We start from the raw sequence: 16,504 nt of genomic DNA, 5'->3' as shown, positions 1-16,504 counted from the left end.
AAGAAAAGGAAGAAAAAAGAAGTGAGAAGCACTGTAGCGACCTCCTTTAAGGCAGACAGGACACTGCGTGAGGGAAGTTCTATGGAACAAGACCAGTGGCCATCCTCAATCTTTCCAAAAAACTGTGATATGGGATCATATTCCATGGAAAGAGAGAGTTGCTTCTTAAACAGAATCATCACTGTTTTTCAAAAGCTATAATAATACAAAATGATGAAATGGTAACCAATACTGATGCAATTCTCCAGAATTAAATAAAAGTTGTCAGAAGTCTGCTCCGGGGTGGGGGGGGGGGGGGGGCTGGCAGGTATAAGGAAGGAAACCAGAGCATGACAGGGGACGGGAGGCAGTCTGGCTCTGAAAGGAAGGAAAGCACAGAGATGCATTGAGAGCAACCTGGCGACCTTGGACTGCTGAGCAGAGCCATACAAAGTCGGCAAGAAACTAGAAAATGGCTCTTTCCCATTCACATGTTTATGCCATCCATAAAGACAAGGTATACCTGGAAAGAAAAGGTCCCAAGACCAAAGAAGGCATCACTGATGAGGAGGGAATGTGAAGAACATGTGCACAACGCAGGCGGCAACATGCTATGCCAGAGCCAGACAGATCTTGAATTCCAATCCTAGCTCCACCATGGGCTCATTCCATGCTTTCGCAAGCAGCAGAATGTGTCTGAAACTGAACTTCCTTTCTGGGAAAATGGGAGTGATAAGGCTTCCCAGGAGTGCCCTGATGATTAAATGAGATCATGTATGGAAAGCCTTCAGCACAGCAGTTGGTGCTGGGTAGGAACTCTGTCAGGGGTAGCTGCTGTTAAATAATGTCTAAATCCAATTACTCTAAGTAATGACTGAGTAAGAACAATAGGACTCACATTCCCAGTCAACCCAAATAGAACACGTGAAATAAGGTAGCGCATTTGAAAACTGAAATCTCCATTTTCAAAAATAAGCAAGTTAGCTTTTATGAATTCATAAAACTGGAAGGGGCCTTTGGAACTCTGATCAAATTTCCTCATTTAATGATGGAAAAATTGGAAGAGGAAATGAAAAGACTATTGTGGTTTGGATGTACATGAACCAAAAAAATATTTTAATTACAGGAAAGTTACTCATCATTTTTTTATATAACACAAGATGAAGATGGAGTTCGAAAATTACAGCTCATAATGTTATGTGCATGTGTGCTAAGTCGCTTCAGTCGTGTTTGACTCTGTGTGACCCTATGGACTGCAGCCTACCAGGCGCCCCTGTCCATGGGATTCTCCAGGCAAGAATACTGGAGTGGGTTGCCATGCCCTCCTCCAGGGGATCTTCCCAACCCAGGGATCAAACCCATGTCTGTTAGATCTTCTGCACTTGTAGGTGGGTTCTTTACAACTAGCACCCCCTGAGAAGCCCCCATAATGTTATAAATACAAGCAAATACATGTGCATACATAAATCCATATATGTATATTATAAACACATATATAATATTCATATGTCTATGTTAGAAACGATAGAGCTAACCTGTGGAGACATCAGGCAGACAGTTAACCTTAGCTATCCGTGAACTCAGGTACCCGAACTCACTCGAATTCACCCATTTGTAAACATATCTGATAAAGTTCTTAGAAGTTTCATGGAATGCTGAATAAAGAAGCTTCAGTACAAAACTGGTGATTCTCAGGGATGTACTTTCCCCAAGCTACAGCCAGATCACTCACCTGTCCAGGAGAAGGTTGGGAGCAAATAGGAGCTTCCCTGGATGCTCCATGGAGCGCCAGACAAGACCAATCATGAGGATCTCTAGCCAGGCACATTCCAGTAGGTGGACCTGATCGTGAAGGGCCAGATCCACAAATCCTGAAACGAGACAAGAAAACTCCCCTGACTCCAAGGAAAAAGAATTGCTGGTGAAATGAATGCAACCAGGGATTTAAATGGTTAGGGTCTATTTTTTATTAGAAGCACACTTAGAAAAATCAAACAACTATTTTTTAAGCCTTGTATATCAACGAACAGTAATGTGGCATTTTCTTAGAGTCACCTTTGCAAAAATATACTAACTTATGTAAGCCACTTAGCTTTCTATAAAGTTCTGAACGTAAATGGTGTTTACATGTGTATGCTTTTTACTTAGGCTTTTCTAATAGCCTTATGTGATTATTATACTTCATTTCTGTTTCAGTTGAAGATATTTAGGTGTAAGAAATTTAAATTACTTGCACTAAACCAAAGAGATATTGAAGAACAGGCAGGACCAAAGTCACTCAATTTCTACTTCTTTGCTGCATCACCAAGTCATGCTCTTTTTTTTTCACACCAGTAAAAGAAAGACTAATAAAATAGTATATGTACATAGATCACTTGGGAGAGAATGAGTCAGATGGGAAAAAAAAGTGACATTCTGATTTCTTATTTTCTAATGGCTTATTGGGAGAGTAAAGCTTTTTCCAATCATCACTGACAATATGGTGGATGCCTACTAGTAATGAGAAAGAGGAGGAGGAGGAGGATGAGAAGGAGAAGAGGGAGAAAGAAGAGGAAGATCAATTCACTGAACCTCCACTATGGGTTAGAAGCGATGCTGAGTACCACCATGCCAATTTTTAAATGTATTTACTAATACAATAATTTCTAGAGAAAGGAACCCACGGGGACACCATTTTACAGATAAGGAAACAAACGTTCAGAGAGCTTCGATATGTGTTAAGGTCAGAGACAGGAATAGAGTCTCCAGAACCTATGCCCTTGACCACAAGTGCCACCACTTCTTGTGAACTGCAAGTAATTAGAGACTTTGGATCAAGTGGCTAAATAAACCTAACCACACAAATTAAGACATGCCAGAGTGAGTGACCAGGGCATTGCATAAACGAGATGTCCATAAAGTCTGCTGCTTTCTAAATCAGTTCCCTATGCTTTTGCCCGGGGACATCCCATCACATTTCTTTCCCTCTCTGCCCCCAGCTCTTTTGTTCTCTCTCATCCGTGAGAGTGGGTCTAGGATTTCCATTTTTCTCTGTCTTCTTTATTCTTTTCTCACTAATATTATACTTCTATTAGTTATCTATGCTTGTATTTACTAAAAAGTAAAAATGTAAGCTCATTTTCTTTAAGCAGCAGTATTGATGTTTTGCCTACTGAACATTTCTTCTTGGGGGTGTTGGTTAAAAGAATCAGCACTAAACAATTAACTCACCATGTCTTTCATATTTAAGTGTCCTCTTTCATGAAATCCTTACCACTAAATAGATGATGATCCACAGAGAAAAACCCAAACTAGAGAAAGACCCTCTAGCCACTATTCCATAAACCAAGCCTCATAAATTTTACCTTTCAAATAATGATAAAATTATTTTTGTTCAATCTATACATTCACCACTACTCTACTTATTTAATTCCCAAGAGGCTCTCACCTTTTTGCCTGACTTCTTTAACTCAGCGTAATTGTTCTGAGACTTACCTATGTTGTTGAATATAGAAACACTGTAGTTGACTCTTTTCAGTGTTGAATATGTCATTGTATGGATATAGCCAATCAATAAATACAATTTTGTTATCTTTTCATTGAATATTTGGTTTGTTTACTTTGGGCTATTACAAATAAAATTGCCATGAGCAACCTATGCACAATTTTTTGTATGAACGTATGCTTTCATTTCTCCTGGGTAAATATTAAATGTACTATGACTGTAGTATATAGAAGGTATGGGGTAGGTATATGTTTAACTTTTTAAGAAACTGCTAAACTGTTTTCAAGTGATTGTTCCATTTCACATCCCTAACAGCACTGTGTGTCCGACTCTGTGCGACCCTATGGACTGTAGTCTGTAGTCTGCCAGGCTCCTCTGTCCATGGGATTCTCCAGGCAAGAATACTGGAGTGGGCTGCCATGCCTTCCTCCAGGGATCTTCCCAACCCAGGGATCGAACCCGCATCTCTTAGGTTCCTTACCACTAGGGAAGCCTGGGAAGCCTCCCCGCTCCCCCCACCCCCTGCCCCCAGCCAATAGCAATAGGTGAGAATAAGTTACCCTACCTCTTTAGCCAGTAATTGATATGGCCAGCCTTTTTCATTTTAGTCATTCTAGTAGATATACAGAGGTTTCACACTGGCACTATGATTTGAATTAGCATTTCCCTAAAAATTAATGATATTGAGCATCTTTTCATGTGCTTCTATCAGGTCATTATCTTATACTATATTCACATTAATTATGCATGTATCTGTAAATTCTGCTAAACTATGTATTCATTAGAAGCACAAAATGCATGATTCTATCAAATTATGCTTTTTAAAAGTCTCAATTTATTACCCCTTCTGCTACATCATTCAGCCACGCCAAGTCCAATAACAGTGTAGCATTTACCTGAGAAAGAGTCCTCTCCCTGGAAAGAGTGGGTTTCACTCATTTCTGACTTGTAACCAGAGAGAAAATGGGCCTTTCTTGTTCATAAGAAAAACTAAAGGATTAAAAAACTGTGACTGGGTTTCAGGACTTAGGGGAATAAACCCCTACACCCTACAGTCTTGTACCCATAGTGTGCACTGGGTCAAAATGGACCAGCCTTGCTAGGAAGAAGCACTGTCTAGGGCAGCAAGGAATGCTTCTTTTTATCAGTAGCCAACATTTAATGGGATAAACCAACTCTAGTGAGCAGTGCTTAAAAGGAAAGCTCACACGGAAGTTTTAATTCTCTGAACGTTCACCCCAATCTTTGAGTAAATTCTCGGAGTAGTTTTTTTTTTTTTTTAATTGAAGGATAATTCCTTTACAGAATTTTGTTGCTTTCTGTCAAACCTCAACACGAATCAGCCATAGGTATACATGTATACCCTCTCTTCAGAACCTCCCTCCCATCTCCCTGCCCACCCCATCCTTCTAGGTTGATACAGAGCTCCTGGTTTGAGTTTCCTGAGCCATATAGCAAATTCCCATTGGCTATCTATTTTACATAAAAAAATAAATAAATAAACTACCCGGTAAATCCAACTCACTTTCAGAAATGTTAACATTCAAAAGGTATTCTCTCTTTTCTCATGACGTTCCCTAATTGACATGGGGGGGAAAGTAATCATGTGATAATGTCACCCATAATGAAACCCAATCCATGTTATTCAATACCCTCCACGAGCCCCCAGTAGTCACACAGGATGAGATTTAGGGGCAATCTCATGCGAGAATGGTAGCCATTGAACCACTTAAGTTTGGAAAACCAAAGGAGCATTTTCTGGTATCCAACCTTACAGATTAAACTGAGTCATACTTTCCAATTCTCGCATCAAAACTTCAGTGCTATTTAAGTCGGACAATTTTAGTGGCCTTTGAGGAGCCTCAGAAGCTCACCATAACTATTTGTACCACAGAATTCTGGTGATTATGAAACCTGTCCGAAGTACATCTGCTAGTAATAGTGTTCAGCCTGAATCCAGCAGAGTTGCTGGGTCCTTCTGCTGAAATGATGTAGATCTCTCAAAAAGAAATAGTTGATTTAATTATCGTTCACAGCTGTGCACACTGCCTGCAGGCAAGGGTTACTATGTCTCTTGCAAAGGATCCTGTGCAAGTTGCTGGGGCAGGACTTCCAGGAAGTGTGCAAAGACTGTCAATTAACCTTCCCAATAAACGTGAGGGATTCCAAAGAGGGTTACTGGATGGAGTGTCTCCTTTCTTCCAATATACTGACCTCAATATTATTTTAACCACACAGAAGCTAAATGTTCTTTTGGTGTAGAATAAATGTCCTTGAATACTCTAAATTCATATCCAGTGAAGAAAAAGAACGTAATAAATTCCACACAAAATTGTCCTGGGCCAACTTATCGAAAGGGGCTTCCCAGGTAGCTCAGGGGTAAAATATCCACCTGCCAATGCAGGAAATGCAGGTTCAATCCCTGGGTTGGAAAAGACCCTCTGGAAAAGGAAATGGAGACCCACTCCAGTATTCTTGTCTGGGAAATCCCATGGACAGCGGAGCCTGATGGGCTGGAGTCCATCGTGCCGCAAAAGAGTTGAACATGACTTAGCGGCTAAACAACTATCTGTAGACATCGTTTTGATCCTTTGGCTTGTTTTCCTTATAAACAGGAAGAATAATCTAATATGCAACTTCAGTGGAATCTCCTATCATAACTTAGAGACATCCAACAACGCTTTTTTTTTTTAAGTAGTAGAATACTACTTTATTATTGCTTTTTTCAATTTATTTTGAATTGAAGGATAATTGCTTTAGAGTACTGCATTGGTTTCTATGCCTTTCTTGAACACTCGAAAGTATTACCAATATGAATTGGGAGCTTATAGCATCTACGGGATATGAACAGAGGCTTCAGTGACAGATCTCCTTACAGTTGACACATGTGATTCACACCCATCACTTGGGGACCCTTATCTTAGTGACAGTGACAAGGGCCCCCTGGGGCTATGGAGTCTACACCAGTGGGACCGAATGCACTTGTCAAGAGTAATAACAATAGTTGATTGAGAGCAAGTGAAGTCATATGTAAGGAAATCTCATTTTATAAAATGAAATTTTAAAAGACAGTGAACAAGGGCCTTTTCCTCTAGTCTGCATTCACAGGTCTAGTCGTAGAGTACCCACAGATAAGATATAGTGGAAACAGAAAATGCCTCAAGTCCCATTCCCCACTTGCTATGTGGACATAGATCTGATGAAGCTGAGGGAGCCTTCTTTCAGAGCAAAAAAATTCTCTCTGTACAGTCAACCAGCTTATTATTTCCAGCCTCATCACCAAGTAAAGATATTCCTGCCTTCTTTCTTGGTTGCAAAGTAACTGTTCTTCCTCCAGGATTTTTAACTGAGTTTTGACTATGAAAAGAGCTCGTGGCGTGTCTCCCCCACCCCCTCCCTTGGGCCTCAGAAGATCCTCTTCCCCACTCTGCTAAGGAGTGCCATACTAACTGCTTAATTTGCCTTGGCACACAAGAAACATTTAAAGCCTTAGCCACTCTTACCGGGTGTGGCAAGACATTGAAAAGTGTGCTGAGAGCCTAAGGCAAAATGACTAACGTGATATGAATGCCGGTTAGGTTCTGCACTGCGGTTGTGTAAAAGATAAACCAGTGTGGCTCTTCAGTAGAGGCATGAAAAAAAAAGAATGCTACAGTAATTATATTTCTTATTTCCAGGGGATACACTCCATTTAGATGCAAAACAAAGTAGAATCTCTCTGAAGAAAAAAGCAACTTTTTCCTGGGGAACAGTTCTCTCAAAATTCGAAAACAGGTGGTTGGTTCCCTTAGTAAATGCACTGGAAAAAATATTAGTGTCCTGACCTTCAAAAAATTAATCATGTTCTCAGTCATATGATGACCCCAATGTTCTCCAAAATGTCAGTTATAAAATTGCTCGTTGCATTCTTTCTGTATTGCCCTGACTCAATGAAAGAAGATTTAAATAATTCATCTCTTTCCCCCTTGATACCAAAATAAAATAAGGTTAAAAAAAAAGAAAGGAAGGAAGAACATAATGGAACATGAGGTTGTGGCACAAAACAGCTCCACATTGAATAAAACAGGATTTCTGCGATAGAACAGGTAATATCAGAAGAGCCAAGATCCTAGGTCTCACGTCCTCCATTTTGTAGTTTATTTTTCCTTTTCTCCAGAAGATAGTAACTTAATGTCATACTATGAATCATGTACCCCACGGTATAGCCAACTATAACCTTCCCCTCCAAATAAAATTTTGGATTCTTTTTTATGTGTGGCCTCATTATGGAAGGATTTATTAGAACTGTGATCCTCACCCTATATACTTTAAGATGTAAGCATTGAAAAATTCTTTTCAAAGAAAAGAGTTTAAGCCATTTAAGTAATGTCATGTACCACTCTCACCAAATATGTACCACGGTTACAAAATAAGAGGCAATCAAGTATCACTTTGACACTGCATCACAGTGCAAGAAATGGGCCCCCGACCGAGCCTGCCCCACTTCCCATCCCGTGTATATTTTGGCTTTCCCCCCCTATAATAAAAAGAAGGTGCCCAGGCCTGTCTGGCACAATATCATGTATCCAAAGCCCTTATGCAAACACTGTCCTAAACATCCACCTTGCCAATAGCAAGTGGCCACTTTCCAGAGGTTATCCTTATCCTCAGGCCTGCTGGTTATTAGTTATTTCCAAGTCACCTCCCAAGATGGGACTTTCTGGACGTTATACCTCCTCAGTGCTCTGCAACAGAAGGAGGAGGACAGAAGTAATTAAAAGAGTACAAAGTGAAAAGTCACAGACCTAGCTTGAAATTCTTCTGTGGCCCATGGCCAGTTATTTAAGGTCTCTGAAAGCTCTTCCCATCTGTAAAATGACCACTTAGGGCTACTGTTAACATTAAGGAGTTAGCAGATGTCCCCGAGTACCACAGTTGCTTCTCAATGAACATCTGTTCTCGTCCCTACTTTACCCTGGCATTCTGAAACTTCCCATCCAATAGAAGGGAAGACTGCTTTTGCAAAGCACCAAGAGAAATGATAGGCTTTAAGATGTTGTAGATTTAGCACTTCGAAATTCAACTGGGTACTTTGCGTTTGTCCTAAGTCATGCACATTGGGCTTTTTGTTTATTTTTTTCTATTTATATGTTAAAAAAAACCTAATAAAAAAAATAAAATACTTTCTAGACATCAAACGTCTCTTATGAAACAACATTTTCATGATTTAAAAGTGGAGGGAACAAGAGCATGTGGATTATATTTCTCCTAAAATACATATGTGGGAAAAAATGAAAAAAAAAAGCACATTTGGGGTTTTGTTATACGCAAAGCATTTCAAGATGTTTAGCAAATTCAGAATGCAGCTGTCTTTGTGCACCCCCAATATAAATGGCTGATGATTTTCTATTGAATTCAGAAAACCACAATGCACTGCCCCTTATTCACCTTGGGGTAGAGAGAGTGGATCCTACCCTGCGGTAACTGCCTGCCTTGGGAAATAAAGTGGTGTTCTCAAGGCAATGCTAGGCAGTAAAAACCAGTGGGAAGTGAAGAATTGAATGCAACAAAGTTGATATTTTTAAAATATGTCACATTTAGCATAGTTGACAGCCAAATTAATTTTGAGTAAAGATTGAAGAAGTCAGTCCAGAGGTTTTAAGGTAACAAAGGTACTGTCTTTTCAAGCTACTGGTACATCCTTCAGACACCCCTTACTCAGATAGATGGCCATACACTGAAAGAATTAGAGATAATGCAAGTCATGTGCATGCTCAGTCACTTCGGTAGTATCTGACTCTTTGTGACCCCATGGACCGCAGCCTGCCAGCCTCCTCTGTCCACGGCATTCTCCAGACAAGAGTACTAGAGTGGGTTGTCATTTCCTTCTCCAGGGGATCGTTCCGATCCAGGGATCGAACTGGCATCTCTTGCATTGCAGGTAGATTCTTTACCACTGAACCACCAAGGAAGCCCGATGAAAGTCAAGGTATCTGTATAAATCCATGAACTTCCCAGTTTTGACTCTGCAGCCTGACAAGGGTGCTGTGTTGAAGCTGACATACATGATGAAGACACTATGACATCATTAGTACTTCCTTCAGAACAGGACAACAGAGCTTAATGTATCTTGTGCTGAGAATTATTTTTATATGCACAGATTCGAAGCTTCTGTTTATGGTACCTCCAAAAGAAAAACAAACAGTGCTGTTTGTGGTTATTCTATTACCCATTTTTATCTTCCCCATTTTTATCTAAGTGAAAGAGAACCCACAGAGAGCTCGCTTGGAAGGACCTGAGATATTTCCCAGATGTCTCTCTTACAATGCATACATGAGGGAAAGAGTAAGTGCAGAAGACTGTCTTTCCTCTGAAAATATCTTACATACAATGAGTAGATTACTCACTGAGACAGAATATCCAAAGACAATAATTATCCTTTTTTTTTCATACTTTTAACAATAAGTAAGGTATACGATGACAAAGAAGTTGTTCATCAGGAGAAAAGAATTAATCTCACAACTATATCTGACTCTAGAAAGAAAAATAAGTCAAGACTTTCAGATATGAGGATCACACTTGGGGATCAAAAAAAATGTCCCTCAGAGAAAACAAAGCAGATGGCAACTGTACCTTGTTACCAATCCCATCTGTATTATACTCGAAGCTTCGGTTCACGAAGAGATGGTTGTCATGACAATAAGCATTTGAGAAGAGTTCTGGAGAAGCTGATGGATTTAAGAGTGTCTCCTAGCTTCCCAATTTTCCCAACACACACAAAAATCCCATCCCCCTCATCCTCCAAATAAACAATTCTATTACTTCTTGTATTGGCTACAAAACCATATCCTATATTGATGCTATCAAATTTTGCACTCTCTCATGTCAAAATCCTCCTTGGAGGGACAAAACAGCTTTTCACTCTGATACAGCACAGCTTGAACATAAACTGGTCTTTTATTTTTATTCAGCCAAGCAATTGTATTAACTACAGCTTAATTTTTTTTTCCTTCCAAGCTCAGAAAGAAATCAATTTCAGTTTAAATGAGAAAGAGGTGGAGGCGGGGGGGGGGGGGGGGGGGGCGGAGTTGAAGAAATTATTTTCCAGTTTCTGAGAGGAGAAGGCAAACTAAAGAAGGAAAAAAATTAATAAACTATAAGTACTTAAGACTGTCCTTTGACATGCTTGTCAAATGGACAGAAAGGGCAGCCCTGTGCAGGGATTCTGAGTTCCCTGATAAAGAGCAGGGCTGGCTTCGTTTAAAAGTCAACAAGCACTTGTACCTTGGAACATATATTTTTTTTCCTGTCTACCTCAAAGCAGACCTACAGAAGCATCTCAAATACTATTGTCATCAGTCTGAGTTTTCCGGATAACCGTGGGTTCCCAGTAAACACTACAAATGTCATCAATGCAAAGACCGAGAGGGAAGCAATCTCCTTTTAAGGGCAAATCCCCCAAACAAATGAAAAATGATGATTTCCTCCTACATCCATCCCGCTCAAATCCCTCAGTGAAACCCAAATTGACCCTGATCATTGTAGGGGGGTGTTTCCTCATACACATACACACATACACACTTGATTTAAAAGCTAGAGGAACACCTGTTGTTGCCAATTACCCAAGGACATCTAGTTCTAGAATGAATGAATTAGGAGAAAAAAACAAACAAAAAAAGAGGCTTAATCTCCCTTTGCTTTAAATTGGAAGGTTAGAATGGGAGTTTTGCAAGCCCAAATCTTCAAGAAGTAAAAGAACTGCTGAGTATCAATTCACATAAGAATACCTCTGCTGAGAAATCAGAGGACAAGGTCCAGGGCCCCGTAACAAGAAGAGGCAGGGCTGCAAGTCTGGGGATGTGGAGGCCTGAGGGTCTCACAAGCGTGTGGGGGGATTTATTTAGACAAGGTTGCTCCCTCTCCTCTGGTCTTCTCAAAGTGCCTACCGCCCACATCTTTCCATTATCCTACACAAATTTCAGCCCCAGAGAGAACAACCAACATAAAGGGGCAAAAACAGATTTCAGCCTCTTCCACCCCATATCTGAGTCAGCCTTTTCCACCCTGTATCTGAAGTCAATGAACACTGACCTTAGCTACACCAGTGTTGAGAGAGGCCAAAAGGAGAAAGAAAGTCAGAGAATATATTCCTTTCATCCACGGTGGATCCTTTTATAAGTACAGCCGTTCTTGCCACTCCATTAAAAACCACTCTAAAAATAAAGTGGGTCGCTAAGCAAACCTGAAAGAGAGATTCTCTAAATGCCAGTTACCTTCAAAGCAAGAATGATTCCATGTTTATGCTAACGCAATACAGCCCATGGCGTGGTATTGGGTCTCATCAATAATGTTGACTGCCTAAGGTTTACAACAGGAACTACAACAATATTTTCCAGTAAAAGTAAAGAGAAGCTGCATTGGTTTTCTAAGGCTGCAATTACAAGGTTCCACAAACTGGGTGGCTTAAAATCACAACACAGAAAACTAGAGTTCTGGAAACGAGAAATTGAAATCAAAGTTGCAGCAGGGCCATGCTCCCTCTGAAGATTCTGGAGCAGCAGTGTTCCAGGCCTTTCTCTCAGCTTCTGGTGTCGCTGGCAATCCTTAGCATTCCTTGGATTGCAGATGGGTCATTCCATTCTTTCCCCCATCATCACATGGTTTTCTCTGTGTGTCTCTGCGTCTTTTCTCTTTTTATAAAGACACCAGTCATATGAGATTAGGGTCCACATTAATCAAGCAGGAGTTCATCCTAACTTGATTCCATCTGAAAATACTATTTTCAAATAAAGTCATATTCACAGGTGCTGGGGGTGAGGACTTCAGCATATCTTTTGGGGGAAGATGCAATTCAAACCACAGCAATAAGAAACTAACATTTTACCTCTTACCTGGTCATGCTCAATATTCACCAATTATTTCTCGAGCATCTCCAATATATATAAACCTGGCAGGAGGCTGGGTACTGTAGGTACAGAGATGGGACAATGTTCTCATTCTTAAAAAGCTCCTAGTCTACAGGGGAAGCAAACAAAATGAACATATGCTAATAACAGCAGGTGTCGAGTGCCAAAACATAGGAAAATATCTGAGGCACGGACACTTTAATCTCTTGAGGTTGGAGAGAAGGCTACTCCTTGGGCTACTGCATACGCTTTCCCCTCCTCCCAGCACACTCTTCCAAGGACTTCAGTGCTCACAGCCTCGAGATTAAGTTCTTATTCCTAGGGTTGCTCTTATCTGTGTGAATGCCTATGCTCTTTAGCATCACTCATCAGAATGGAAACGGATTGAATACGGGGACTATGTCTTGATGACATTTTACCTGCAGTACTTCATGCAGTGCCTGGCTGAGAAAAGGCCCTTAATAAACATTTCTCAAACGAATAGAGGTGGGGTGGGCAGACAAGTCAATGAATGAGATAATGAGTGTACGTGAACTATCTTCCAGTAGTAGGTATAGCAATTTGAAGGACTTCCTGTAAGAAGGTATCCAGTACCTCAGGGGAAAAGAAGGGGAGCTAGTCTCTAGAGGGGAAAAGGAGAGGACAAGGTGTTGGAGTACCAAAGGCATCAGACTGAAATAATTGCTGTGGAATAGGCAGAAAGCAGAGCGGGAGGACGAGTGAGACAGAGACAGAGACAAAGGGAGACAGAACATGCTAAGGAGACAGGAAGAATATTTGGAGAATTCAACTGTTAGACCTTCCAATCTCTAAAAATAAGTCTAAACGTGATCATGGATTAAAATAGGAATGTATCATTCCCTTTAATTGGGAAATTGTCCTGTTGAGTACAGTGTTGCTTCAGTCTTAAAAAGTCTGTAAAATCTTTGCGCAAACCCAACTTTTTAAGGAACAAGAAGTGAAATTTAAATACCCAATCCAATCACTTAAAAAAAAAAAATGCACATTGCACATAGAGTATTTTTGGAGTACTTACAAGCATAAATTAGTTACAGAAAAATAAATCTCTTCACTTTTTTGAACATCTACCATGTGTCAGGCACAATATTAATGCTATGAACAAAAATTTTAATATGTCTTGGTCTCTGACACCAAAGCTAAAAGAAAAGACGGTCCAATTTTTTAAAAGATTGCAACCACTACTATATATAAAATAGATAAACAACAAGGACCCACTAGGAACTATATTCAATATCTTGTAACAATCTATAATGGAAAAGAATCTGAAAAAGAGTATATATACATATATATGTATAAATATTTATACATAAATATATGAATAAAACTGGATCGCTTTTCTATTATACACCTGAAACTAATACAACTTTGTAAATTAACTATACCTCAATTATAAAATGGTTAAAAATAAAATAAAAGAGTAGTATCTAAGATCACATTAGAGGACTGTCCAGGGTTTACTGGACGCAACAGGACTGGCAGCTAATCCATAGCGGCAAGCCTTCCTCATATTTCTGGTTCAGGTCTTGAAGGCATACTTGATAAAGGGGAGGCAAACCTACTGAGGGATTAGAGAGGGTGGAACATTCCTGGAAGTGTCCCTAGACCAGACAAGCTGGGGCAGAGAGGAGAGGAAGGTGTGGTCAGAAATGGGGCTGGAGAAGAAAGACAGGGCCACATGGTTGCCACGGAGCTTAGGCTTCACTCTGGTGCAAAGAAGAGCCACTGGAGGATTTTAAAAATAAGAGTATTAACTAGGGTGACTCGTTAGGACTTCATTCCACAAGAATGAACTGAAAGAGACCCGCTGAGAAGATATAAAGGACGGTGAATAAAATGAACTTAGCAACTGATGAGATGAAAAGAGGGAGAGGAGGGGCCCAGCATCTCCGGAGGATCTAGATAGTGGAGTTGGCCATGTGATGGGCAGACAGAAGGAAGAGGAGGTTCTCAGGGGAAGGCAGTAAGCGCCGGGTGGAACATACTTAGTCTAAGCTTCTTAAGGTGCAACCATGTGGAAAAGTGGTGGTCAGTCTCTCAGTCGTGTCTGGCTCTTTGTGACCCCATGGACTGTAGCCCACCAGGCTACTTTGTCTATGGGGTTTCTCAGGCAAGAATCCTGGAGTGGGTTGCCATTTCCTCCTCCAGGGGATCTTCCTGACTCAGGGATCGAACTCTGGTCTCCTGCATCACCTGCATTGCAGGCAAATTCTTTATTACTAAGCCACCAGGAAAGGATCAAGCCTAGCGGATTGCTGAAATAAGTGTCCGAGGCCAAGAAGCCTAGGGCAGCCCAAAATCATAAATTTGGGTTTTATTAAGAAGTAGGTGAGAATTGAAATCATGTGATTGATAGTATCGATTAGAAAGGATGTGCAGAGAAAAGGACACCAAGATGCCATGAAAAATGCCAGTGCATCAAAAAGATAGCTGTTTGTTCCCCCATACTTAAAAGAATGACTTGATAACTTTAAAAAAGAAAATAAAGATCAGCATGGGACTGGCATATGCTTTCTTTTCTTTGTACTCATTATGTCCAAAGTTGTTAAACAGATGTCCAGAAAGGGAAAAATAAACATCTGTTATTTACTGATTCCGAAAAAAAAAAAAAAAAAACTCTGGCCATGCTTGTGACTTTTTATCAAAATATTTTCAATAATAAGAATTCGAAAATGGCATAAAATACACTGCTGCCTGGTCATTGCTGGCTGAGAAGCAACACTTCCATCCACTTTCTCACATTAGGAGATGAGCATTAAAAGATCACATGTACTCTTTTTCTTTAATCCCAAGGGAATCCTGAGGGCAGACAGGGTCCCAGCCTCAAGGAGTCCCTGCAGCTGTGTTCGCCCTCCCCCAGGACCCTGGGAAAGTCCACTCAGACTGCAAATGCAGCCCCAGCCTATGAGATGTTGTCACCTCATGCCTCCCAGCAGACCCTGCACCAGTTTCCTCTTTGGGGACAAGAGAGATGGTCTGACTGCACTGCGGGGGTCACCAGCCTTGGAACTGTCCACTGCTCGTCCCAGAGGAAAGCAGACAGAGTCGATGGGGTGGTTTTTTCTTACAAACCTGGCAACCAACGTATCAACCTGGAATGACGTTTGAGGAAAAGGAAACTCAAAACTGCTTTGTCTATTTTGAATTCTTGGAACTAAACATATTCTGAACATAACTATTTCTTCTTCTTGTGGAGACTATTGTTGTTTAGTTGCTAAGTCATGTCCGACTCTTTTGCGACCCCATGGACTGCAGCCTGCCAGGCTCCTCTCTCTGTCCATGGGGTTGAACCTGCGTCTCCTGCATTGCAGGCAGATTCTTTACCACTGAGCCAGCTGGGAAGCACTTTTATGGAGAAGTTGTCTTTATTTTTACAAATTAAAATTCAAGAGAATATCCATGCCCACTTAGTCTGGATTAGTCAGATGTCCAATCTATAACCCCCGTCATAAACCCAAAGGAAAGGATTTTTTTTTTCCCTTTTCTCTTCTTACCACCTATGAAGTAGTTAGGGTATCCTCCAGGCTATAATGGGCTAAAACTCTTCATCATATTTTCAACTGCTGCTGGTGTCAAGATCAGCTTCTCAAATCAGCCTCCAATCCACAAAGAAGAGTTGAGCCAGAATTGGACAAGGGCATGAAGTGGCTCTTTTGATTCCAAGAAATTGTGTTTATCATCATAAACATGGATAACACTCCACAAGGAAAATATAATCTGTCTTCAAGACTGTAAAGTCTCTTGTTCTAACTGTTCCAGACGACAAAGAGAAAATCATGGGATCACTAGAAAATTCAAAACCACTCCTCCATACCTTTCCCTCCCCACCACACACAAACCAATGGCACATGCGCCAAATTAGAGGCAAGGTTTATGACTATTTAGTGAGGCAGAGGAGTAGAAATGTTTTCTTGGATTCACAGACATACAGATACCATCACTGAAAATGATATATCATTCTCTCTCTTGATGACAGACTAGTGAAGGTCCTAGAAGAGAATGAGCTTATTCCAGGAAATTGCTCATTGGACTCTGGTTTGCTCAGGCAATGCTAGAAAGAAGAAAAGTATAAGCAGAATTACTAATATTCTGCAGGATTATTTAATTATGTTTCATATTTATACAAAGGAAAAAAATA

At 40.5% G+C, this 16,504-nt stretch overlaps 1 protein-coding gene across 4 annotated transcripts in view; it reads right to left on the bottom strand.

Moving 5' to 3' along the window:
* Window positions 1-16,504, bottom strand: part of ESR1 (estrogen receptor 1) — a 272,512-nt gene that overhangs the window by 69,304 nt on the left and 186,704 nt on the right. For all 4 annotated transcript variants that reach the window (XM_043888321.1, XM_043888323.1, XM_043888322.1 and 1 more), the window contains one exon: window positions 1,712-1,850. In XM_043888321.1, the coding sequence (XP_043744256.1) occupies window positions 1,712-1,850 (139 nt within the window). The remainder of the gene's footprint in view (window positions 1-1,711; window positions 1,851-16,504) is intronic.

Source organism: Cervus elaphus, chromosome 26 (assembly GCF_910594005.1).
Source record: "Cervus elaphus chromosome 26, mCerEla1.1, whole genome shotgun sequence".
NCBI lineage: Eukaryota > Metazoa > Chordata > Mammalia > Artiodactyla > Cervidae > Cervus > Cervus elaphus.
The sequence above is the reverse complement of the archived record's forward strand: the minus strand, read 5'-3'. Positions and strand labels throughout refer to the sequence as shown.